This window comes from Triturus cristatus, chromosome 2_2 (assembly GCF_964204655.1).
Source record: "Triturus cristatus chromosome 2_2, aTriCri1.1, whole genome shotgun sequence".
Classification (NCBI taxonomy): domain Eukaryota; kingdom Metazoa; phylum Chordata; class Amphibia; order Caudata; family Salamandridae; genus Triturus; species Triturus cristatus.
Genome location: NC_140582.1, coordinates 292,720,943 through 292,746,114, shown reverse-complemented (window position 1 = coordinate 292,746,114; position 25,172 = coordinate 292,720,943). Strand labels below are relative to the sequence as shown.

General features: G+C 43.2%; 1 protein-coding gene across 1 annotated transcript in view; it reads left to right on the top strand.

The window, feature by feature from the left end:
• The window catches only part of IFT74 (intraflagellar transport 74), a 508,298-nt gene that overhangs the window by 438,371 nt on the left and 44,755 nt on the right, over window positions 1-25,172 (top strand). Inside the window, exons 17-18 of the mRNA XM_085641333.1 lie at window positions 4,556-4,719; window positions 11,998-12,123. Coding sequence (XP_085497459.1) covers window positions 4,556-4,719; window positions 11,998-12,123 — 290 coding nt within the window. The remainder of the gene's footprint in view (window positions 1-4,555; window positions 4,720-11,997; window positions 12,124-25,172) is intronic.

Here is a 25,172-nt window from a genome sequence, read left to right as displayed (position 1 = left end):
TCTTTTGGGTGGGGGTAACTGAAACCCTGGTGTTTCTTTTGTAGGAAACTCTCCTGTATACCAGACTATGTCACCTATTAGGGTCTATATCACAATATATTAAACTACTCAATAAATAAAATACAAATACGTTTTGTGCAGATCACTCATCAATAAGGTTGAGTGGGTTTAGGTATATGTTAAACCCATTACTTTTAACACCTGTTGTTTGCAGTGTTAAACGTTTCCAAGGCGGTGCTCAAAATTACACGGATAACACGTTTAATGCATAATGTGCATATTTGACACAGTGCTGTGGTATGGTCCTCTGTGCAGTTTGCCAATGCATCCGAATAAAAATTCACATACCTATAAATTGGATTGTTCATATGAAATCTGCGGCTTTGTACATTTCCCTTAAAGTCAAAAAATAGTATTTAGCATATTTTTTCGTTGCTTTCATTCTATTTAATTTAGTGCGTTTGGACAAAAATAGCAGACACAAACTGACTCACATTTGGATATCTCCCAAAAGAATAACGCCAATTGCCTTCCCACCTGACAATTCCCAACCTCAGTCTTGATTCCAAAATCACTTTTAACATTCTAAAGCGAATCCAATGCTGCTGCACCTCGGTAGAAAGGTACAAACGTGTTCCAACTCTTTGCAATAAAGTGATGACAATAATAGAAATGCGTGGGGGTGCAGCAAACCACCAGCTATGGCTAATGTCAGTTTTTCAGCTATTTAGTACCCAGTTTCGTATTTTATTTCATTTTCTTATCTCATTAGTTTCCCTATATATTTATAAAGGGATGTAGTTACTTTCCCAAAGTACCGCCCACCTTTCAGAGCACAATGGAAACTTTTTACTTTCCCCCATGCGTTTCCTGCAAAAACCCAGACAATGCACCCTTCACAACAAGTGGGATGTACTGTAGGGGTTTATGGGTTTTTTAAATGTATCCGATTCGTCTAGATAAAACAACACATCAAGGGAGTTTCAGGAGAAAGGAAGTCCCAGAGTAAACAAAAATGCTGATTCCACGTATTCTCAGAGACTTTTTCCTGGGGTCACTTCTTGTTGGTGTGTGACTGAACTGCGGTAGACACACTGCCACACAATTTGGAGGATATCAGAAGGAAGTGGGCTGCATCCTCTTCCCGGCACTTCTCTGGAGAAAGTACTTTATTTAAAGAGAACATTCTGCCTGATAAGGAAAATTAAATGTCTGTCAAGTACTCCTCTTTCCTTTCAGAAAACACTGGCCGATTAGTTGTATTTTACTTGTCCCGTGTAAATAAAAAAACATTGCTTCCTTTCAGACCGTCAGGGTGAGGAAGACCAGTCCAGTGTATTTGATCTTTCACACACCTTCCTGAATTTGTCTGTTCTGGCTTGTCCACTGTGAGGATTCTGGTGTATTATATGCTATGGTTGTGTGACCTCACCGTGTAATACACTCACAAGACCGTCTTGGGTCCAGTCAGACTTGTTTGTTAAACCTCTTGCAAACCTGGGTAGCTTTGGCTTTGAGCAGCACGGCTTAAGCAAAGGAACTAGTGTAAAGCATTTATTTACAAGCACCAAACAACAGCATAAGAAAGTAACACAACATAAAAGAACCTCCACAACAACTTATAAAAATAAATTATATTTATACAAATTTTTGGCACCAATATGAGTAAAATCTGGAGATATCAATATTTAAAGAAAACATACATCTCAGCTTTTTATTCCAAAATGCAAACAAACATTGGTAACTGTAAAGTTTGGAAACGTGAAAAGTTTGAGAGAGTTGTGTTTGTCTACTCCGGTATGGACTGGGTGACTAATTCTAACAGAGTGAAGGTCAGGGAGGCCGATAATATTTGGTCAGTTACCTGGTCACCAAAGCAGTCTCAAGTCCAGTTTCACAATTTACATCAAACCTGCCATAGATTTAAATGGAGTGGTCCTGAAGCTGAAGATACAGAATGCTGAAAGATGCTGTGGATGCTGTGTAGTCATTGGGGGTCAAAAACGGAAGGACAACCCACCTCCAAATAAACGCTCTCAAATAGACTCGTAAATTAAATAGAATGCCATAAAGGCTTATTACAATTGAAAATATCCATTTCTTATATTTATTTAGAACTTGTATGCAAATATTGAAAAATTATTTAAGCATATACATTTATATATATTAACTGCCACACCTCAATCAACAAACAAAGAAAAACACTATCAAACTGCATACATACCACTCATATCTTCCATACCATAGCTAGGGATAGCATTAAAATATCACACCTCATGTAATCAGGATTTTTTTTTAGAAAAAAGTACAATAACAATTACAGCAATGGCACTTCATGGATGATTACGTTGCCCCATTTGTGTTCTCATTCGGTTTTGATGATGGAGCATTAAGTTGTCCTTTTGTTAGACTAGAGCCATAGTGTCACCTGATAGATGTACTCTGCTGACACAAAGACATTTGAATATTGGTTTTATTGCATTTGTGTTTTGAAATTGCCTGTTGTTAGGATGACTTACCCTTCGGTAAATACATAGTGCTATTTACCAATTGCCCTTGTGCGTTCATTCATTTTAATTTTTTGCACATAAAGTAAAGACATGCTTGCACATAAGTTTACTTAAAGTTGCAACAGAACACTAACCCTTTCTATCTACTATGCAATAGCTTTTCTCTTTATGCCTTTTAAGTTCTCGTTACAATACAAACACCGTCTTACTCCTTTTCATGAAAATATTTTTGGAGGAAGAAATCTAATTAAACTAATGTAGTCCGTTCAGTAAAGGGGGCCTCTCCCAACTACCATATTGTTGTAACTCAAGATGTTGCTTTGTTATAGGATTTTCATTCAGTAGTAGCAGGTGGCAACACACATTTTTAGACAATTGCCCTCAAGGATCCAGACTAATTGGCCTCACTGATGCTTGTTTTAGTTTGGGTATCTTGCCCAGCAGCTTTGATGCAGTGTGGTACATTTTTTTCTGAGCTCGGTCGGGTCACTTGCTGCATTTCAAGGGCTCAGATCTGTTCCCGAGATGTTAGCTCACCTCCTGCCAGACAATCCAGCTGTCCAGATGACTCAATAAATATAAGAATAGACTCTTCTAGCATTGTCTGGAGTGAAATTGAAATAATATTATTTTGGACGATCGTCATTTACTGCCTTCACCTAGACCATGGTGTGGTGGACTGTGTCCTTTACAAGATTCAAGAATGTGAATCTATGAAAAATACCAACGCTGAAGACATATGGTTAGAGTAAGTAACTTTTCTTCCTCAAGCCTTTGATATTCTCCAATGTAATATGAACAATCACGTTGTGGGTAACGTGGACAACCGAGATACGTGTATATTTTCTGCTCCTTCGTTACTTTTTCATTCAATTCATTTTTTGCTTATCATTCACAAAATAGTAACTCAATTTAGTAGTTTATTTTATTATTGCTAATCTGCAAGAATCGAATAACACACACCCAGTCTTGCTCTGTAATAAAAGGAACTTTAACTGTAAACATTCATTTCCATGGCAGTACTTATTTAATGTAAAATAATTTAAATATGCTGTACACTAAACTTAAACGTGTCCAGTGTACAAGAGAGACAACCTGTAAACCGCTGTTTTTCATTTTTACAGTAAAACCCAATGTCCAAGCAACGTAACTTTTTCAGCATTAAACCTACCCAGTATGTCAAGCCTAGAAACGTATAGCTGTTTTATTATTTTACATGTAACCTAATTCACATTTTCCAGCTTTATCAGCTGCAAGTCAATACCCAAGAGCTACTATCTCCTTCCATCATTGCTGTTCTGTGTGCTGTCATCTGTGGCATGTCTCCGAGAGGCAGATGTTAATTTGATACCTCAGGTGGCGCTACAACAAAATCCAGTCTCTCTCTCTCTCTCTCTCTCTCTCTCTCTCTCTCTCTCTCTCTCTCTCTCTCTCTCTCTCTCTCTCTCTCGCTCATTCCCATTACCTTCCCTTCCCAGCTTCACTTGCACTCTCTGTTGCCTGGCTTGTCTGGCTGTGGAAGAGTCAGCAGCATGGCCAGTGAGCTTGTTGAATATTCAGTCAAATTACAGGTTAGCAGGGTTGTGACAGAGCCATGTCACACATCATGTCGGTGGGGCTGGAGAATAGCCAGCACAATTGCAGGCCGTAGGAGCTGGGTCAGATTAGGTTTATTAGGAGGCCTAGATCCGCCAGGCTGGCAGAGATGGCGAAGACCTAGTCACATACCATGTTAGTGGTGCTGAGACAGAGCCAGTCACGTAGCAGGTCAGCCTCACACTGTGGGCTTTTTGGAAACTTGTATTTTAGAAATATTGCAAATGTTGTATTCCTCATTGATGTGTTGCCAAAATGTGTATTAATATATAAATGTGTTTACCACAAAGGAGACTGCATTGCTTGGATTCACTGCCCAGTTGTAAAAGTATAGGCAATTTTCCACTAGCCAGTGCAAAAATGTTAATTGATAAAACATGCATAAAATATATATAGCTGGGATTAAAGAAATCATTCTACTTATCATAAAATGTGTTTTTGTGAATTAGAAAGTCAGCGTCTGCAGCAGGACCTACAGAAGGTGGAGCAATTGGAGACTAAGATAAATTCTGAGCTGGGTTCCCTAAAGGATAAAATAGAGCAAATGAGTGAAGAATTGGTCAAGTACAACAACTTGGATGCGCTGAAAGCCTCAGGAGAAGAAAAGAAAAAGGTAATTGCTACATCCACTTGCAGCGTAATGCACCTTAGTTTGAAACAATGTTTCATCCATAGTAGTGGATGTATATTATCCAAAAAAATGACGATATTTCCTATCTTGAGGTTGATGTTGCTTTTTTTTTTTTTTTTTTTTTTTAAATATTTTTTATTTTCATCATCATAGTAGACACATAGATACGATAAAACAAAAGCATATAAAAATATACATCAACCATATGGTAAATTCAGAAAGAAGGGAAGAGAAAGAATTTTTTTTTTTGCATAAATAAATAAATAAAATATGGAGGAGGAAAGCAGCAGTCATAAAGTAAACAGATAATCATATAATCATGAAGGACCATATAAGCACAAATTGAGGTGATCGCCAAATAATATAGAGTTATATGATCACGAGGGCTCTGAAAAACCTGAAAACTCAAATTAACATAGTCACAAAGTCAATATAAAATTATATAATCAAAAGGACATTGGTCGCCAAAGTGCTTCTAATTTGACCAGGGAACGAAGTCCCCTTGTATTTGCCAGGGCAGCCTCTAAGCCATAAGTTTCTTTAATTATAACCCAAAAATCCTCAGCCAGAGGAGGTGTGGGGGAAATCCAAGCCCTGGCAATCGCTAATCTAGCAGCCGCCATTAAGATTGAAAAAAGACGTGCTAAACCTGGGTTATTTTCTTTGCATCCCAACATAATTTCAAGATCAGTCAATGGTTGATCCAATCCAAGTTTTGACTGGAGTAACTGTTCGATTTTCTGCCAAAAAACCGTCAGTGATGGGCACGAAATAAACATATGTAACAGATCAGCAGCGTACAATCCGCATTTAGGGCAGTATTTTTTATCCCCCACCATATTACCTTGATCCCATTTAGCAATTCTAGCCGGCGTGTAATATAGCATACAAATAATACGTAGTTGCTGGAGTTGCAAATTGACAGAGTGCACCGAGTCCTTTACATTAGCTAGTGCTTGTTTAATCATACTAGGAGAGACCACTATACCCAGAGTTTGACTCCAGCGTTCGGCTAATTTTACACTACCGTCTAATTTAAAGCTAAATAGATGTATGTACATCATACCTATTAAAGACTTGGTCTTTCCTCCATATATACAATCCCAGACATTTGACTGAATGAACTCAGTTGCGACAAAACTTGTAGTCAAATAGTCTCTTATTTGCAAATATTTGAAAAAAAAGTTTATCGGTAGCTTATAAATTATACGCAAATTTTCAAATGATTTAATTCCTCTCTCATCATAAATTTCGCCCAAACATGAGATCCCATACTGACTCCAAGATTTGCCAGCCTGATCCTGAAAGATCTCAGGGAGCAATGGATTCCCCCACAATGGAAATTTAGTATGGATTTTTGGTAGTTTACACTTGAGAGACATATCTCTCCATATAGCCACGATATCCCTCAGAGTCTTAAACTTGACTCTCTTAAAATAATTTGGGTCGTTTATTCCATACAAAAACATGTCCCTCTGATTACCTAAAATAAGCTTAAATAATGGATCAGACTGGTCCAAACCCAACAAGCAACGAAAACGACCAGTAAATGAAGCCCAGAAATATATTTTAAAATCCGGGAAGCCCAATCCTCCTTGTTCATACGAAGATTTAAGTAACTCGATTGCTCTCCTAGGTTTTTTATAACCCCATAGAAAGCTACTACAAATGCCCTCAAGTTTTTTGAACAAGTTGTTAGGGATTTTCAGCGGGATGGACCGAAACAAATATAGGAATTTGGGGAGTATTTTCATTTTGATTAAGTTAGATCTACCCAGTAATCCCAAAGGAAGCCTATGCCAAAATTTAAACAACTTAGTAGTTGCCTGTAAAAGTGGTAAATAATTAATATCTATAATCTGTTTAACGTTAGCAGTTATTTTTACCCCCAGATAGGTTACAGTTGTGCACGCCCCAGGCGTAACATTTTGGATCCCTACTGTAGTAAGTACTTGAGTTTTATTCACATTCAGCTTGTACCCTGAGACATTGCCATATTTCTCAGCTTCGTCTGTAATCCTAATCACGGCCGCTCTTGGGTTAGTAGCATAAACCGCTATGTCGTCAGCGTATGCTGTGAGTTTAAGTTGAAAAGTACCGGATACCAACGGATCAATATATGCACAAGATTGAAGAATACGTAAAAATGGCTCTATATATAGAGCAAAAAGTAGTGGAGACAAAGGACAACCTTGCCTGGTCCCACATAAAATCCTAAATGATACTGATCTAGAACCCATATAAGAAAGATTAGCTTGTGGGTTGCAATATAAAGCTTTTACACAGGACTGAAACTGCTTACCTATACCTATCTTTGATAGAAGAGCCCATAAAAATTCCCATCTGACACGATCAAATGCTTTTTCAGCATCTTCTATCTGAGGTTGATGTTGCTAATCAAATTTTAAATTAAATCTACATTGTTTACCCGAAATCGTTAGCTGTATGACACGTTTTCTATTTTCGGAGCCTTAATGGATCGATGTTATTTTTGCATCAATAGGTAAAGTATATCATCCACAGGTATTTAGACGATCTGAAACACTATATGTTACTACGTATTACAAGTTAGTCTTCCCCTTCCAAGCACTTCAGTACTGTGAGGCTGCTGAGGTCTCCTCAAATACAAACTCAGGCTCAAAACAGGCTGGGATACTGACATAGTGTAGAAAGCCAGAAAGCCAGTTAGGGTGAAATATGGCTTTTAATTGTACTTATTTCAGTGATACAATAAAGTTCTATATAACTGAGAAGCTTGGAATCCCACTCCAGTCATCTTTTTCCGTCTTCCACACGTAACCTCCTACCCTCTTCATGCCGCCTGAAAAAAGCGTCAGGGCCCCCTCAAAACAATAAAGCAATTTATAGAACATTAGGTTGTCTCCGGATTGGTTAACTTTGCCATCAACACCGTTTATTCAGTTTTAATATGGGTTTTGGGTGGTTGGGAAAGGGATTGGTTGGCTGTGGACTACTCCGGCAGGAAAAGGTACAACTTGACCTGGTTATTCTAGTGATACCTGGTTACAGATCGTAGTGCTAAGTTTTCCCTGTTAAGATTACTAAGATTACCTTTCACCTGGTGCATCCACGGTCTTGCAGGTTTCCCCCACTCCCACAACTGCTCCCAATACTTTTTACCATTTCCTTTCAGGCGCGGTCCAAGGCATAGACTGTGGTAATTACAGACACTGCGGTAAAAACAGACACAAGGGTTGACTCTTCATGGCATCATGGTCTGTTTTTCTCTCTAAGAAGTTGTCTTTTTCTTCTTTAGAAGGGGCAGTGTCTTGGCTTTTCTAGATGGTTCCCAGTCACCCTGTCCTGCACGATCTCCATCTCTTCAGTCCACCAAGTTTGGGCTCTAGCTTTCTCTGTGATGTTCTGCTCACCAGCGTGTCCAGTGACATGTCATCTTGTGTTGACTTGTGGTATTAATATGTTCTGGCCTGTTGTAGTTCCTCCCTATAGGCTGATACCATTCCGTACACGTGCTTCCTGGGGAATTTGTAGGTGTTTGACTTCTGTATTGCAGCCGATGTGCCTTTCCTAATCAGTTAACAATAGCACTCTGCGGGATGGGCCAGTATAATTGCGCTGACCTCTTCACAAATACATCACACAAACAACAGATAGTTTGCTTACAGAGACCAGTTTGCGGCACTATAACCAGTCGAGCAAATGACTTCTAGCTAAAGAATTCCAGGTCAACTAGGGAGAAGTAGAAAAAAACATTAATGGTAATACATATTGGTACAAAAGGATTACCAGCATCTACATCTGCGATTATTGAAGAGATGCATAAAAATGGAAAACAATTATGAAATGCCCTATGGGGACTTAGAGACTGATTTAGAGTTTGGTGGTGACTAAAAATTCTCCAGTTGCTGAAGGAAGTTCTGATTACATAGTACAATTCATTGGCTTAATTGTCTCCCCCATATTGTTGGAGGAAATGCATCCATAAATTACCCTCCATATTTACAGCTTCTTGCAGACACTGAAGCTTTTTCATTTCCCACTAATGGGTACTTTTAAATAATAGATTCCTCACCTTGTGAATTATACCTAGGCATTCAGCTAGATCCTGAGACTTTAATTGAGTACTCCTGTGCATTGGTAGGTGATGTTGTGCCACTCCATGCTAAAATCATTCAACTCTGGAAGTGACGAGCAAAGCTACATATAAGCACCACCCATGCACGCTGACTTCACTTCCTTTCTTTCCAACCCTTCAGATGCGGATCCGGAGCTACTCTTTGGTCTTTTTTTTAATGAAACATTTAATGGTTTTAAAAATGTTTCCACATCATTACAAATAACCTGACTATAAACAAGGAAAAGGAAATTAAACAAAAAATAAATTGTACTGCTCCTCACCCACTGCCATCCCACTCACCCACCCCAAAATGAACCGAAATACCCCAGGTGTTTCCATACAGTTATGACAATTGGATTGCCTCCAGGAGCTGGACAGCTGTTCCTCATACCCTTGCACTTCATCATCTAACCTCACATTTGGGAAAGTTACTAGATCAATATTACTGCCTTGATTTTCTGCCCATCCCTCCCACTTTTTCACGTATTTTTTAGGGAAGCCCCTGCCTCATAAATTGGCCTCTCCGTACTCTTGTAAATGTCAAGTCATTTTCTCTATGCCTCTATGGAAGGGGGGATCCACATCCCTCCATCAGCGAGCCACATCTCCCTTCATCCTTGGTCTTTTCAAGATCGTTTTTTTGAAAACGATACCAGTGTGCAAGGAAAAATGTCACCTTATAAGACAACAAGGCTCAAGCTGTGTAGGGACTTTCACAAATAGATGTCTGTGACTGACCCTCACGCAGTAGGTCTGTGGTGCCTGGGATTCGAGCATGATTTTAGGGCCTGTGATAACAGTGCCCAGCTGAATCCGAAGGCAATATGGGACCGTGAGACAAGGCTGTATATTGCTAAACATCAGAAGACTTCACGCTGTGACCGGTCGAATTTGAAAGGAAGCTCCTGTATACGTGGAAAGGTGCAAAACAGGCTCAGTAAATGTGTAAATCTGGAGTTTGGTTGAAAACCCTGAATGTAATGGGAGATTCTCTTCCCTTTACCTTGCGGTGGTAACTCAAATGGATTTTGTGTGGTGGGTTGATGGTAGATTCAGGTGTAGGGTGACCTTTTCCGGGATGAAGTGATTCCTTCTAGGTATGGTATAGTGAACATCGTGTGGCATTTGACAATGGCTGTGCCTCAGTGCATACAAGAAGGCAGTTCTTGTTTATAGATCACCTATTTTTCCAAAGAGTCCCCAGGAAACAACCATTTTTGACTATTTACCATAGGAGGGTGATTGCCGGTGTCAGGTGACTACATTACAATAGTTACTTGAGGAGGTTAGGTGCAAGCGGTTTGTACAGTGAATTATCAATGAAAGAGAAACTTATGACGAAATATCACGTCTTTTTTTCGAGGGAAGGTTCTTTAATGGACACAGTAGATTTGTACAGTGCCATTCTTGCTACATGATATTGGCCCCAATGTAGCTTTAAGATATATCCCAGAAGATGATCTGCAGGCAACATTCTTTCATCTAATCTGGGACTGTCCAAACAACCTTTACTTCTGGGGATGGATAGTAGGCGAGCTATGACAAACTTTAGGTAGCTTATTCATCGTAGATGCTGCAGTGTTGACCTCATGACCTAAAATCTCTCCAACAAGTAAATGTATGTATGTGGTATTTGTAAGCGCAAATCGCATACCAAAAGGCAGGTGAGTACAGAAAGGGTCATAGACTACGATAGTCAATGAGAGATTGCAGTTCTAATAATGGAGGTGGGCTGGTACTTCATCTTGATTTAGTATTTTGTAAGCAGTGTTATGCATGTATGTGGTATTACTAAGCCTGAGCAGTTTATTCTGCACCGCTCACGGAGTTTGTGGAGTTTTTCGCACTCTGCATCACGCAGCGGAGCGGAGTTTTTTCCCTAGCTCGCGTTCGTCAACGTCAAGTTGGAGAGCGCGAGCGAGGAAAATCCACCTCCCAACAAGATTGTTCCTCGTTCGCGATCGTCAACCTCAAGTTGGTGAGCTCGAGCGTGGAAAATAAACCTCCCGGCGAGATTTCTCAACGCAGGTGGGTCAGGTTTCTCATTGCGAGTAGTCGCGTATGCTCGCGACCGCTGGCGTTGAGAAACTGCCCGTTCGCATTGAGAAAGCTGCTGCTCGAGTAAAAATTTACTCGAACGGCAGAAAGGAAAGCAGCGCCCGCTTGCACTATGCATGGTGCCATTCGCGATGATTGCACAGTGCGGACAAGCATCTGGCACTGAAAATCACAGCGAATGGCATTTTCCTATCACACTCCGCTGCTTGTGGAGCTCCGCATAGCGCGGCAGAGGTTTTTTTCCACTTCGCGGAGTTTCACATAGCGCAACTCCGCAAACTCCGCCCAGGGTTAGGTATTACCTGACAGACAGTTTAACAAACTCAAGCTGGTGAAAGGATGAATTGCCACTGTGTGAATGCAGGCAACACCCCCAGATTTATGTGCCTGTCAATGAGATTTGGCAATGTGTACTGATAAGGAGGAATAGTGCAAGAAACTAGCCACCTCTAGCAGTGCCTCAAAAATATGTGGAGAGCATTTTTTCAAGCATGGAGGGGATGCAAGGTGAGGCTGTAGATGACATGTACAGCACTCTGCTACCTTTTGGCTATGTGTGTGCTACAGAAATGCCACATACATACACACACATACCTATATGGTTAGCCAGTTGGTGAGTGAATTATTACAGTTGAGGTAGCTATAGACTCCAGTACTTATAGGGCCTGATGGTTAATTTCTAAACTGGGGATCCCACGCTAATGTTACTCAACATTTTTTTTAACCTTTTTGAGAGAGAGACATTGCAGTTTATGCTTCACTTTTAACTCCTGTGTGTACAGATGTGAGGTCATATTGTGTAATTAGTGTGTTTGTTAATTTTGGTTTTATTCCTCAGTAAAAGTTTGAAAATGTTTTTTTAAGTATTTTATTATATGTGGTGTGATGGTTAGGTATTGCGTGAAGCTAGTGGAGTTATAGTACTGGTGTTGGACTTCTCAAAATCTGGAAAAATAGTTTGGTTGCTGGGATCTGGATAGTTTTCTGTTGCAACAGTGCTGTTCATGCTTACAGAAAAAGTGTTGAAATCCAGCTGCCTTATTTTCCTTATCTGATCCTAATTCATGATATAAATCCTGAAAATATTGAATTCTTTCCTTTAGAAACTCCAAGAAGATAAAATCATGTTGTCAAAATGTAGAGACACTTTCAAGACCACACTGGAACAGCTGAATGCACAATATGATGCTCTGAAAACACAACTTCAGGAAAATGAGACCCATTCTCAGGTAACACAAAGGTTTACGAAAACATCCATTCCTAAACTGTCTCCTACGTAATTCCATTTCAAAACTTGATTTAGGAATGATGTATTGCAATAATGACTGATTTGTACTCTTTATGCATATAAATAAATGGCCTCCTAATTATTTTGCCAGAGTGGTATCCCCCTGAGGGACACTGCTCTGGGCAACCATAAATCGTTCATTTTTTTCTGGACCTAGCACTCCTTGGTCCAGACACATTGGACCCATTTTCATCAGGTTCAGCCACGCCACGCCTGCCCCCTCCTGGAGAGGGGTGCTTAGACAATGTTTCATTGAGAATTGCCCTCTCCCTGACTCAAATTGGAGATCTTCCCCTGTATCCCAGCACTGAATTAAGGGCTACTTATACTGAGGCCCAAACTGTTTTCCTCTATATATGCATATATAATCACATTATACTTAGATCTTGAAATAGGGTGAAAACTAATGTTTAAAAATCAAACAAACACTGAAATTCACCAGTTCTAGTTTTTTGAGCTAACTATAACTTACGATCCCGTCATTCACTGCTTATTACCTCACGTAATACATCACTTATGACATGTTAAATGACATCATTGATGACACCACTGATGACAACTCAATTAACATCACTGATAACAGCATAGTCCTGTGCAGCATAGAGATACTGTGTGTACAAGTGTGGGTACATAGAATGGAAATAGCTTAAGCCCTAGAGGCAAGTGTGGTTGTGCATGTAAGAAAGTTATATGGTGCAACATTTACAAATCAGTAAAGTATGAGGTGCGAGTAGTACTCCATGTTAAACAAGGTAAACGCTGAACGGACATGATGCGGTTTGCAGAAGTATGTATCAAAATCAATTGTAACTTAAAGCCAAAACCTGTTCCAAACATTCTGTGAGAAAAGCCATGTCTTCTATTGACAATAAATGTGCTATATGTCCTGCATGAGGTCAGTGATCGTCAATTATTACTTGATTGTTGAAGAAAGGCTGTACGCAGCAGGGATGGGCAACCGCAGGGGATAGGGTGTTTGCGTGGAATCACAGTCTCAAAAGCTCGCTCTAAATTATTTAGCAAGTTAAATATAAGTCAGAATATTAAATTCCAGATGGTCAATACTGTTCATAGTCAGCCTTGGAAAACAGCAATCTTTTGTGTTTGTTTTTAAATTATTGGGCCCAGAAGTAATCATGAGGTAGGCGCATTGAGACAAAATATTTTAAATCTAGCTCTCCAGCACTAGAGCATTTATCAATTCACATTATTGGATTGTCCCTGTCATTGAGCTCGGGAGTCTCATGGTAGCATTATCATAGCAGTTCAATGTTAAAGACAGCCAAAGAGATTGTAACCATTCCCACATAAGTAGCCTACCCACCTCATTGAAAAAGAAACAAACGTCAACCTGTGAGGTGAAAGCACAGTGAAGACCACACATCCGAGAATGTCATAATTCCTAAGATTTATACTGTTATTCATGTATGAAGGGAGCCCCTTTCAGCTCTGCTCATTTCTCTACAGATAAGTCTCGATTTGGATTCAAAAGACTCTTCACATCGCTTACTCAAGCTTTCAAGCAGACTTCTAGGAAACTTGCAACAAGCTGAGTTTGAACCATGTTGAATCTTCTAAGAAAGATCTTTTCAGACCTTGTGGTTCTTGTAGAAAAAGAGACTCCTCTCTGGTGATCCACACAAATAATATATTGTCTATACCTGGCTCATAAAACTAAAGATTTTAAGAATTTCAGGAAATGTTCAGCTACTTCTGTTACTTCGTGTCTTCAGAACTACACGGCTAAGGACTTCTCTTTTAACCCTCCAAAAATACCTTAAAAATGCCTCTCTCTGAGCATAAATCATCTCTGTAATGTTTTCTGGGGTGGAAGAAAATCAACTTCAAAAGAGCCACCTTGAAATCAGGCGAGAAAACAGAGTGGAAAGCTGTCAGACCACGCAGTTCATCTCCTGAGGCATTTTATGAGGTAAAAAAGACACACCACCTATCAATGCCTTCTGCCCCAAAACGGACATCTTCGCTATCTCTCTCCTATTTCTATCATTTAGGGGGAGACATAAGTGCCCCTGTCATCATAAGATTTCTCGTCACCATAGGCAAAAATAGTACCATTGACTAACGTCTTGTCGATGACAGAGACTCCAACAAGAGCAGACCTGTTGGTGACACAGCGACTACTAGGGCAGCGTTTTTCAACCACTGTTCCGCGGCACACTAGTGAGCCGCGAGATGTTGCCTGGTGTGCCGTGGGAAAACGTGGGAAAAATGGAAACATTACCAATTTTTTTTTTTTAAATTAATTTTCCCCCACTAGGCCGGGCGGCGGGCACCGGACTGTAAAGTTAACTGTATCCTGGGTATGGGGGGGGTGGGGTTTTTGGCGCTCCTCGGATGTCCGGGCTGTGATTGGTCCAGACTCCAGCCTGGACCTATCACAGAGCTGTATTTCCGACTTCCTTCCCGCCCGAGCGCAGTGTGCGCAGCAGCGGAGAGAAGAAGACGTCGCGTCACCAGGAGGGCCGGAGCAGGAGGACTGACGGACGGAGACCAGGACTCGGCGGGAGTCGGCACTGAGAGACCGCATCCGGATCCAGACCAGGCCGCAGGTATTTAATGTTTAATTTCCTCCTATCCAGAGTATTATTATGCTTTGTTTGTACAACAGTAATCAATTGGTGGTGTAGTAGTGTAGAGTAGAAGTAGACTGTATGTAGAGTGTAGACCAACCATTTTCATAAACTGTAGCATGTTTTGACTGGCCCAGAATTTCTTACCTTTTATCTCCCTCTGCTCGTAAACCAAGGTGACTGCAAGTTCCATTTGCTGGTAGCCCTGGGAACACTACCTCAATGTATTTATTTCCCTGACGATCCGCAACTCTTCGAGTGTGGCAGCTGGACCACAAACGCCTTCGACCCAGAGATCAGAGGCAGCTCTGCTTTCCCACCGACACCCTGCCTCCCTGCCTCCAGAGGCAACGACGCTGGCTTCAAGTCACGTCGACTCCTATTTTCTCTCCCTTCCAGGCAGCCCCAGGATTCAGTAGCCTAGCGAATTGCCACCTATAAAGCAGCACTGATCTCCCCCTCACCATCAAATCAATGGGTCCACCCGCCCCAAGGTAGGGGGCACTGCCTCTCAGCCTCAGATTCTGTCACTTGATGATAGGTGCAAATAGTATCAATGCAGCACAGTAAATAAAACAATATGGCCTCTCTGTACAAAGTCACCCACCTGCTGTACCGCTGAAAACTGGTTAAGCGAAAACCTCATACATTATGAATGACAGTTCATAACCTGTCCAAGACAGGAAATGGGGCACACGTTTGCAGCAGGTGCGGCAGGGCACTGACGGGGTAGGGCAGTCAGGGTTTGCAAGGTACGGGGGCGGGATGGGGAAGCTGTATTAGCTGGTAACTGTAGCATGTTGACCGCCATGTTCTGCTTCTACTATCTGCACTGTATTTAGGGGCTGTCTGGTGCAGTCTCTTCTCGCCGTGTTTCAGTGCGCTTCTCTTTGCGCCTCTCGGACTTATGACTCTAGCTAGCAATCCTCCGTGTACGCGCTCGTGTCTGTATGGAGGGTTGGTGTCTGTTCGTTATACAGTTATATAAATTGAAGGATTTCCTTTCCCCGTGAGCTTTGGTTTTACAATTACCAAGAGGGGTTTTGCCTGTTTGTCCGATAATGTGGTGAAGGGTCGCCGCTCCGGGGTCTCCATTTTGGACAGGCATTACTAGCATGGATGAACTCCTATTTATTTCTACAATATACCAACTTTGTTGTGCCGCTTGAGTGGAGCATCCAATGGTTAATTTAGGATTAAAGAGTTGCTGGGCATTAATTCCATGTGGGTGAGATATGAAACACGAATCACTGCTTATTTTACCATTGAATGTGAAGAAATTATGTGAATGGTTAACGACCTTTTCTGTTATACTTGGTGGGCACTCATGTACTGCTGTGCCCGGCATGGCATCTATTCTAGTGCCTGTGATCCTCAGTGTGGTGAGACCCACCTCCCCCCTTTGCTCTTCACCATACCAGCCGCAGGTAAACCTATTATCTTACATAGGGTCTGGTATCTGACTATAATTGACCCGGCTTGAGGAACACAAACTCACCTCCTAAATTTCTGACTCTAAATCTTGACTCACCCCAGTTCAGTCGATCCACTATTTCCCGTAATACAAATGGCACCTAAGTACTTGCCTGCAGGCATCAAGAATCAAGATGTGGTCTTGTTAATTTTATCAACATCCTCATGTGCTAACAACTAGAGGTGGCCAGATACACAGCACCATCCTCCGACCTAGGACATTAGAAGCCCAGTCCAAGAAAGAAACAGTAGCACGAACACTGGCATAACAACTGTTATGGTTATGTAACGTAACGTTTGTAGCACGTGCTAACCTTAAAATTGGCATCAAGGGCTCTCTGAGTCTGAGAAACCATCCAGTCACAATTTGCTCCTTAGGCTTATACTAGAATGATACAAATCTTAAATTTCTTTTATAGGTAACTTGCAGGTGCAGCGTCCTTGTGTATGCCTAGTACTGAGTGACAGTGAGATACTGCAGTGATGGACACGTTTTTGAAAAGGAAACAACTGGACTCTGAACAAAATTTGGAGCCAGATGAGAGCCCAAGTATGAGTGGGGATCAAAAGAAAGCAAAGATGGTTAGCTCAAGCAAATTCTCTGGCACAAGGCAATATAGCGAAAGCTATATTTCATTTGGATTTACTGTCACCGGAGATGCAAACAAACCAACTCCACTGTGCGTGGTGTGTGGTGAAAAGCTAGCTAACAGTGCTATGGTCCCAAGCAAACTTAAACGCCATCTCCAAACGAAACACCCTTTGCTTCAAAACAAGAATGTGGACTATTTTGTTCGCCTGCGTGAAAACACGGAGAAACAGGCAACTTTCATGAGAAAAACCACAAAGGTAAATGAAAGAGCTCTTAAAGCTAGCTATCAAGTTGCTGAACTTATAGCCAAGTCAAAAAAGTCGCACACTGTGGCAGAGACATTAATACTTCCCGCCTGCAAAGCTATTGTAGAGGAGATGCTCGGACCTGAAGCAGCTAAGGAAATAGCCAAAGTCCCTCTCTCAGACAACACAATTTCCAGACGTATTAATGACATGTCTGCAGACATCGAAAGTGTGGTTTTGGAAAAGATCCGTATCAGTGAGAAATTTGCATTGCAACTTGACGAGTCTACTGATATCAGTGGACATGCTCAACTCTTGGCCAATGTGCGTTTTGTTGATGGTGATGCAATTAGAGAAAACTTCTTTTTTTGCAAGGCATTGCCAGAAAAAACAACAGGAGAAGAAATTTTTCGTGTCACATCAGCATACCTTGAACAAGGAGGACTTAAGTGGGAAAACTGCACAAGTGTCTGCACCGATGGAGCTGCAGCCATGGTCGGGCGCACCAAAGGCTTTGTAAGCAGAGTGAAGGAAAGAAATCCAGATGTGATTGTTACGCATTGTTTTTTACACCGTGAGGCCCTCGTAGCCAAGACTTTACCAGCAGACCTAGTTCATGTGTTGGATGATGTTGTGCGCATGGTAAACTTTGTAAAGTCACGACCCCTGAAAAGTCGCATATTTGCAGCTTTGTGTGAGGAGATGGGAGCGAAGCATAAAACCTTGCTGTTTCATACGGAGGTCCGGTGGTTGTCGCGTGGCAAGGTCTTGGTTCGTGTGTATGAGCTGCGGGAGGAACTTAAAGTGTTTCTGACAAATGAGAGGCCAGATTACGCAAAGCTGCTTGCAAGTGATGAGTGGTGTGCAAGGCTGGCATACCTGGCAGATATATTTCATCATCTGAATGAACTGAACACACGAATGCAAGGCCGAAATGAAAACCTGCTTACAAGTACAGATAAAATAAATGGATTCCGTTCAAAGGTGCAACTCTGGCATCAACACGTGAAAAGTGGCAATCTTGAAATGTTCACACTCACCAAGCAATGGCAAGGTGTTCACACTGCTGCACTGTGTGAGATAATAGTTAAACATTTAAAAACTCTCGAGGAGAGGTTGTCATTTTATTTCTCTTCAGTCTCCACTGAATGCCTTGACTGGGTTAGGGACCCTTATAGCTCAGCATCAGTTGGTGGAAAGGACATGACTTTACAGGAGCAGGAGGAACTAACTGAACTGAGACAAAATCGTGGTTTCAAGCTAAGATTTGCTGATCTACCCTTGGATAGTTTTTGGTTGGATACTGCCAAGGAGTTCCCCCTTCTGGCAAACAAAGCTATTTTGACATTGCTCCCATTTTCCACTACATATCTGTGTGAGATGAGCTTTTCAAGCATGATTGCTATAAAAACTAAATACAGAGAGAGACTGAGAGCTGTTGACGAAGAGCTACGTGTGTGTCTTTCTTCGATTCCAGCCAGAATATCAGCTTTGTGTTCAGCCAAACAGGCCCAGGTTGCGCACTGATCAATAAGACCAGTGTTTTATAATTTTTCATATTTCTGTTTACTTACTATTTCATAATAAAGTAATTATAAAATACTTTCTTTGTGTTTATTTGATTCCTATTCAAGAGAATTACTTTATATATAGTCAATATAGGCACAGTGTTAAATTTTTTAATATTTTCTAATGGTGGTGTGCCTCGTGATTTTTTTCATGAAACAAGTGTGCCTTTGCCCAAAAAAGGTTGAAAAACGCTGTACTAGGGCATGGACAACCCCACCAATGATGGCCGTACCAGTAAACCAACTGTCGACAACCATCCCATCAACAACCGTCAATGACAATAGCTTCAATGGCCAAGTTCACAGTTGACAATGAAGCATCGTTCAATGAGACCGTTAGCTTCGACACCGATAACCATTATATCGGAGACAGGAATTCCATCAATGCAACTTTCTGAACAAACATCTCTTAGCAATGTGCCACTACACCATAACAAGACTGCTGTATACAGAGTCTCTGGGAATTAGGATCATTTTGGTCCAGCCTGAAGTCCTACACTGTTGAAGGTAAAATGCTAGGATTATGATGAGCAGAGATGGAACAACAGTATGGCACAAGGGATGTGTGCAGCCTTACTAACAATGACCTGAAAGAAGGAGGATGGCACTGTGTTTCCCGTTATGAGCCTCCCAATGAGCCATACTACGAGGAAGAACAGAATCCTGAACCATCAGTTAGGCAGAGCTCAATATTGCTGGTCAGAGACCTAAAGCAAATTATGGCAGACTACTATAACAAATTTCCAAATGGACCTGAAAATCCAACCATACTACATTAGTCAACGCCACAACAAGTGCTGCCACCTGCGTCACCAGTGGTTTTGCTATTGGGTTTGCAAACAGCAGTCAAGCCACCAGTCCAACTCCAGCAGAATCACCCCATTCTCATGAAGTACAGGACACCAATGACAACCAACAGGATGGAGAAATTCCCAGAATGGGGTGACTGCAACTCACCACCCAGAGAGTTACCTATTTTAACCCCCGATTGCCCCTGTTGGACAACATAGCAGGTTTTATTAATTAATTGAAAGGGCTTCCAGATGCTTTGAGTTACCAGTCCCAACCAAGGATATGGACTGTTTTCTTTCTGACTTTAAAGAGCCACCTTGAAACTCAGTCAAAGTCTTTCGCATCATTAATCACATATGAAAAGAGGCCTTGAAGTATCGCAGAACCAGCAAGAGTGGTAGTTGTGGTTCTGCGCTTTGACAAAAGTATAAAGCCCCATGTGAGAAGTTGGCCTGATGTATGATGTCACTAGTTCTAGTGTACACCTTATATCAGTCCAAACAACCCTTATGGTGATTGGTTGTAAAGTCAACCTTATAGACCAGCTATCCTAGTGGTAGCATGGACAAGAGCAGTCTTAGGCTAAACTCTGAATGGCATGTGAAGCCAGCTGTGATACCATATATAATCCCTTGAATACCAAATTAAAGGACACCACAACAGATATATATATAAAATAAAGTGTATTTATTCTAGTCAAACCCTCAGCACTCTTTATGAGATTAGAGGTAAGTACAACACAGTCTTATTTAAGCATACATTAAGTCACACAGGTAAGTAATACAGTTAGGCCCTAGGGGCCACGCAAACCATATACTAAGTAAGTGGTATAAGGACCACTGTCACGGAAATAGGATAGGCCTAGGCCTAGGGAATCGCTGGGGCTACACTGCACTAGCAACAGTTAGGAAGTGGGAGGCCCACGGGATTCAGTTGCAGAGTGGAAACACTCACGCGTAATGCGTAAAAGTCGATAGAAATAGTAGTTGTTAGCAATTAACAGTTTAAGGACACTTCTGAAGCAGCTAGAGAGTCGAGACTCGGAAACTAGACCCTAGGATAGTCACTACCCTTGTGAGCACCGAAGTACCCAAGTTACCTAGCCCACGGGCTGCGGGTGCATAGGTGTGAACTTGCGTCGGGTTTCGTCGTGGACTTCTATGGATGCCTGAAGGAAAGTTGCTGACAGGCAGTCAGTGAAGAGTGTCCGGTGGATCCCAAGGCTGGGATCAAGAAGAGAGGAGACCTGCAAGCAGAAGGGACAGAGTCAAGGTCACTAGTCAGTGACCGCGTGGAACCAGGAAGGAACCAGGCGATTTCGTGAAGATTGCAGGTGAAGGTGAAGCTTGTCGCTGCAGCCACGAGGACCAGGGAACGTCGAGGACGACCAGGAGGCGAGCTGTCCCACGAAGGCTCTTGCTGTCGGCGGCGTCGAAGTTGGACTAGGACTCACCAAGCCTTGGCAAGCGGAACCCACGAAGAACGTAGGACTTGCTTCTGGTGCAGACCAGGAAGGTCTGGGGTGCTTCTCTTTTGCAAGGAAGCGGGAGCCAGTCTGGAGGAGCCAAACCAGCAGTGAAGATTTCTGGATGCGTCGTCACAAAGGTCACTAGCCAACGGGCAAGCAACCGGACAAGCGCGGCAAGCAGGAAAATGCAGAAGGGGCCCACGCAGGACTCGTGGAGTGTGGGGGGCTGATCTTCGGTGCAGATGGTGCTTGGGGTTGGGGCTTCTCAATCCCCGGTGCACAACTTCGAGGGTACCTCAGAAGCTGCGCTGGAAGATACTCGCCACTTTTCCCAGGTAGCCGGTCCCACGTCTCTCGTCGCCTCCACGGATCTCAGCTCGGCTGTGGATGTGGATCAGGGTCGGAGAAGTCTGGAAGTCAAGGCTCTGGTCGGGCTCTGCAGTCGGTCCCTCGTAGAACTTTAGCAAAGCAAAGGGTAGTCTCTTGATGGTGCCTGTTTGCACAGGGTAGCCACTCCTTGGCCACAAGGGAGATTCTTCAGTCTTCTTCTTTCGTCGAATGTCGAAAGTCCAGAGTTTCTGTTCAAGTTGCAGATTCAGGATAATCTAATCTCCTGGGGCCCAGCTATCACTCTTATCCAAATCTGGGGGGCTGGGTTACCTGCTAGGTCACGCCTTATGGGTGGGACCTGGGAGGGGGGTGGTTACACCCCCTTCCCTTTGTCAAGTTTCACGCCAGGACTGAGGCTGGAGTGCTCCAGCACCGGTTTGAACTGGACTATGCATGGGACACCTTGTGTGCCCCAGGCATGTCTCATTCCTTTCAGCCCTCCCTGCCCCAATACACTAAAGTCTGTCTGGGGAGGTGCTAGCACCTCCCCAAGCAGGAAACCTATTGTCCAAGCCTCCCTTGCCGGGATCACTCCCAGCAGCAGGAGGTCAGACTCGTGTCTGTGGCAGCAGCATCCATTTTGTGATGCTGAGGCTTTGGTTAGAGTTAAACAGCAAAGTAGGATTTTAACATGTCTCTCCCTCTAGAAGGGAGGAATAATATCCTCATCACCAGAAATGGTATGGGGTATTATTCCAAAGTGTTAGACACCTTACACGACATGTTTTGATAAAGCCAAACCATAGTTACCATAACCGTTTAAGATTATAAGGCACTTTAAGAGTATATGGTAGGCTATATCATAGAACAGCTATAAGGACATGGTTCCGAAAGCTGCAGACAGGCTCAGCTCATGCTAGAGCACCATCTCACATGTTACCAAGCACTCTGCCTCCAGGATTGTTAAAGCGGTACAAAAGGGGGTGGTGATGGACGGAGCGTCAGAACCAATCAAACACTCACACCCAGTCAACAGATCTGGGTTTGATCCATCACCATTCTTTAGCCCACTCTGCCACCCCAGTTCAGAGATGGCCATATGCAAATCAGTCTGACCCTGTGCCTCATGGGAACAGTCCAGCCCGAACTGCCAAGCCATGCCTTCCCTGGACCGGAAACAAGCTTCCTAGGACCGGTTTCTGGCATTTCAGCCGTCTTCAGCCAGGCTTGCTTGAATCCAGTGGCAAAGTGAGCAAGGGACTCACGTCTGAGCATACCCTGCCAACTTATGGCGAACAAAGCGGTACAAAAGGGGGTGGTGATGGACGGAGCGTCAGAACCAATCAAACACTCACACCCAGTCAACAGATCTGGGTTTGATCCATCACCGTTCTTTAGCCCACTCTGCCACCCCAGTTCAGAGATGGCCATATGCAAATCAGTCTGACCCTGTGCCTCATGGGAACAGTCCAGCCCGAACTGCCAAGCCATGCCTTCCCTGGACCGGAAACAAGCTTCCTAGGACCGGTTTCTGGCATTTCAGCCGTCTTCAGCCAGGCTTGCTTGAATCCAGTGGCAAAGTGAGCAAGGGACTCACGTCTGAGCATACCCTGCCAACTTATGGCGAACAAAGCGGTACAAAAGGGGGTGGTGATGGACGGAGCGTCAGAACCAATCAAACACTCACACCCAGTCAACAGATCTGGGTTTGATCCATCACCGTTCTTTAGCCCACTCTGCCACCCCAGTTCAGAGATGGCCATATGCAAATCAGTCTGACCCTGTGCCTCATGGGAACAGTCCAGCCCGAACTGCCAAGCCATGCCTTCCCTGGACCGGAAACAAGCTTCCTAGGACCGGTTTCTGGCATTTCAGCCGTCTTCAGCCAGGCTTGCTTGAATCCAGTGGCAAAGTGAGCAAGGGACTCACGTCTGAGCATACCCTGCCAACTTATGGCGAACAAAGCGGTACAAAAGGGGGTGGTGATGGACGGAGCGTCAGAACCAATCAAACACTCACACCCAGTCAACAGATCTGGGTTTGATCCATCACCGTTCTTAAGCCCACTCTGCCACCCCAGTTCAGAGATGGCCATATGCAAATCAGTCTGACCCTGTGCCTCATGGGATCAGTCCAGCCCGAACTGCCAAGCCATGCCTTCCCTGGACCGGAAACAAGCTTCCTAGGACCGGTTTCTGGCATTTCAGCCGTCTTCAGCCAGGCTTGCTTGAATCCAGTGGCAAAGTGAGCAAGGGACTCACGTCTGAGCATACCCTGCCAACTTATGGCGAACAAAGCGGTACAAAAGGGGGTGGTGATGGACGGAGCGTCAGAACCAATCAAACACTCACACCCAGTCAACAGATCTGGGTTTGATCCATCACCGTTCTTAAGCCCACTCTGCCACCCCAGTTCAGAGATGGCCATATGCAAATCAGTCTGACCCTGTGCCTCATGGGAACAGTCCAGCCCGAACTGCCAAGCCATGCCTTCCCTGGACCGGAAACAAGCTTCCTAGGACCGGTTTCTGGCATTTCAGCCGTCTTCAGCCAGGCTTGCTTGAATCCAGTGGCAAAGTGAGCAAGGGACTCACGTCTGAGCATACCCTGCCAACTTATGGCGAACAAAGCGGTACAAAAGGGGGTGGTGATGGACGGAGCGTCAGAACCAATCAAACACTCACACCCAGTCAACAGATCTGGGTTTGATCCATCACCGTTCACTAGGATTGTTAAGGCCTGCCGTAGGAGTGGCTGATAGGTACACATGTGTCTATATATAAGGTAGATATAGATATACTATATCTAAGCAAGGGGTGATTACACGACCTTGCCCCAGCTGAGATCAGCCAGTTGTGTCTGATTGGAAGGCCAGACCAGGGGTGGCATAATACATGCTGCAGCCCCTGGGAGGCCTAGGGTACACCTATGCCCTGGGTACCTAGGGTACACTGTACAGGGTCCAATAAGGTGATCCTTACCAATGGTGTAGGTACCTAGGGTACATGGAGTCCATTTTAAGGAGAGAGCAGACAGCCTGAGACCCTGAATGGCAGGATCTCAGGCCAACTAAGTCGAAAAACCAGCTAGACACTAGGCAAAAAGTTGGGGGTAACCATAGTCAGATATCCACCTTCATACACCCCAGAGGATACTTTTGTGTCTCTGGTGGGTCACCCGCAGGTGAACTCTGTGGTAATGCAAGCTGCCTAGAGGAAAGTCCCAGAATCCATCCACTCCCTGCATGGCCGCTTCTAGACAGGAAAGGCTGACGTCTAGACAGTATCCACAAGAGAGTGCCTGTCATGGCTAAAACCCTGAGCAGCTAGCTCTTCTGCAATTATGGGAAGGTATAATAAACTGATGTGGTCAGACTTTCCTAGACCTTATTCAGGAAGATAGGAAGTAAAAGCATCTCTGCAGAAAGGAGAAAAAGCCTCAGCTACAATAATTGATTTAACATTGTATGTGGCCACTACCATATTTATATCAAAACAAAAAGAGAGGAAGGGAACTTCTGTGTCTCCACTCGTATTCCCCAGGAGTATGCAAATAAGCAACAGATTGGTGACCTGTTTCATCATTGGACCCCCACCATAGAGGCCGAGTGCCTCTCCAGTGTGCTTCAATGACTGATTACAGCGGAGCAGGATTTTCTGAGTGTTGAGTGCAAGTTCTGGTGCAGTGCGTGATGTTAAAATAGTCTTTACTACTCCTTAATTTTTTTTTAATGGTAGGGTAGTACGGCTAGATTAAAAAAGGGTGTGTGGTAGACGTGGCGACTGATTAAATTGATCAGCCACATCCGGAATTAGAACAGTAGGTCGACATGTTTCAGCCTCTGTATGCCAATTGCGAGGCTTTCCTCGGGACCGTGGACCATGGCAGTATGCACGCGCTAAGGCACATCCTAACCTCTGGCCAGCTAAAGA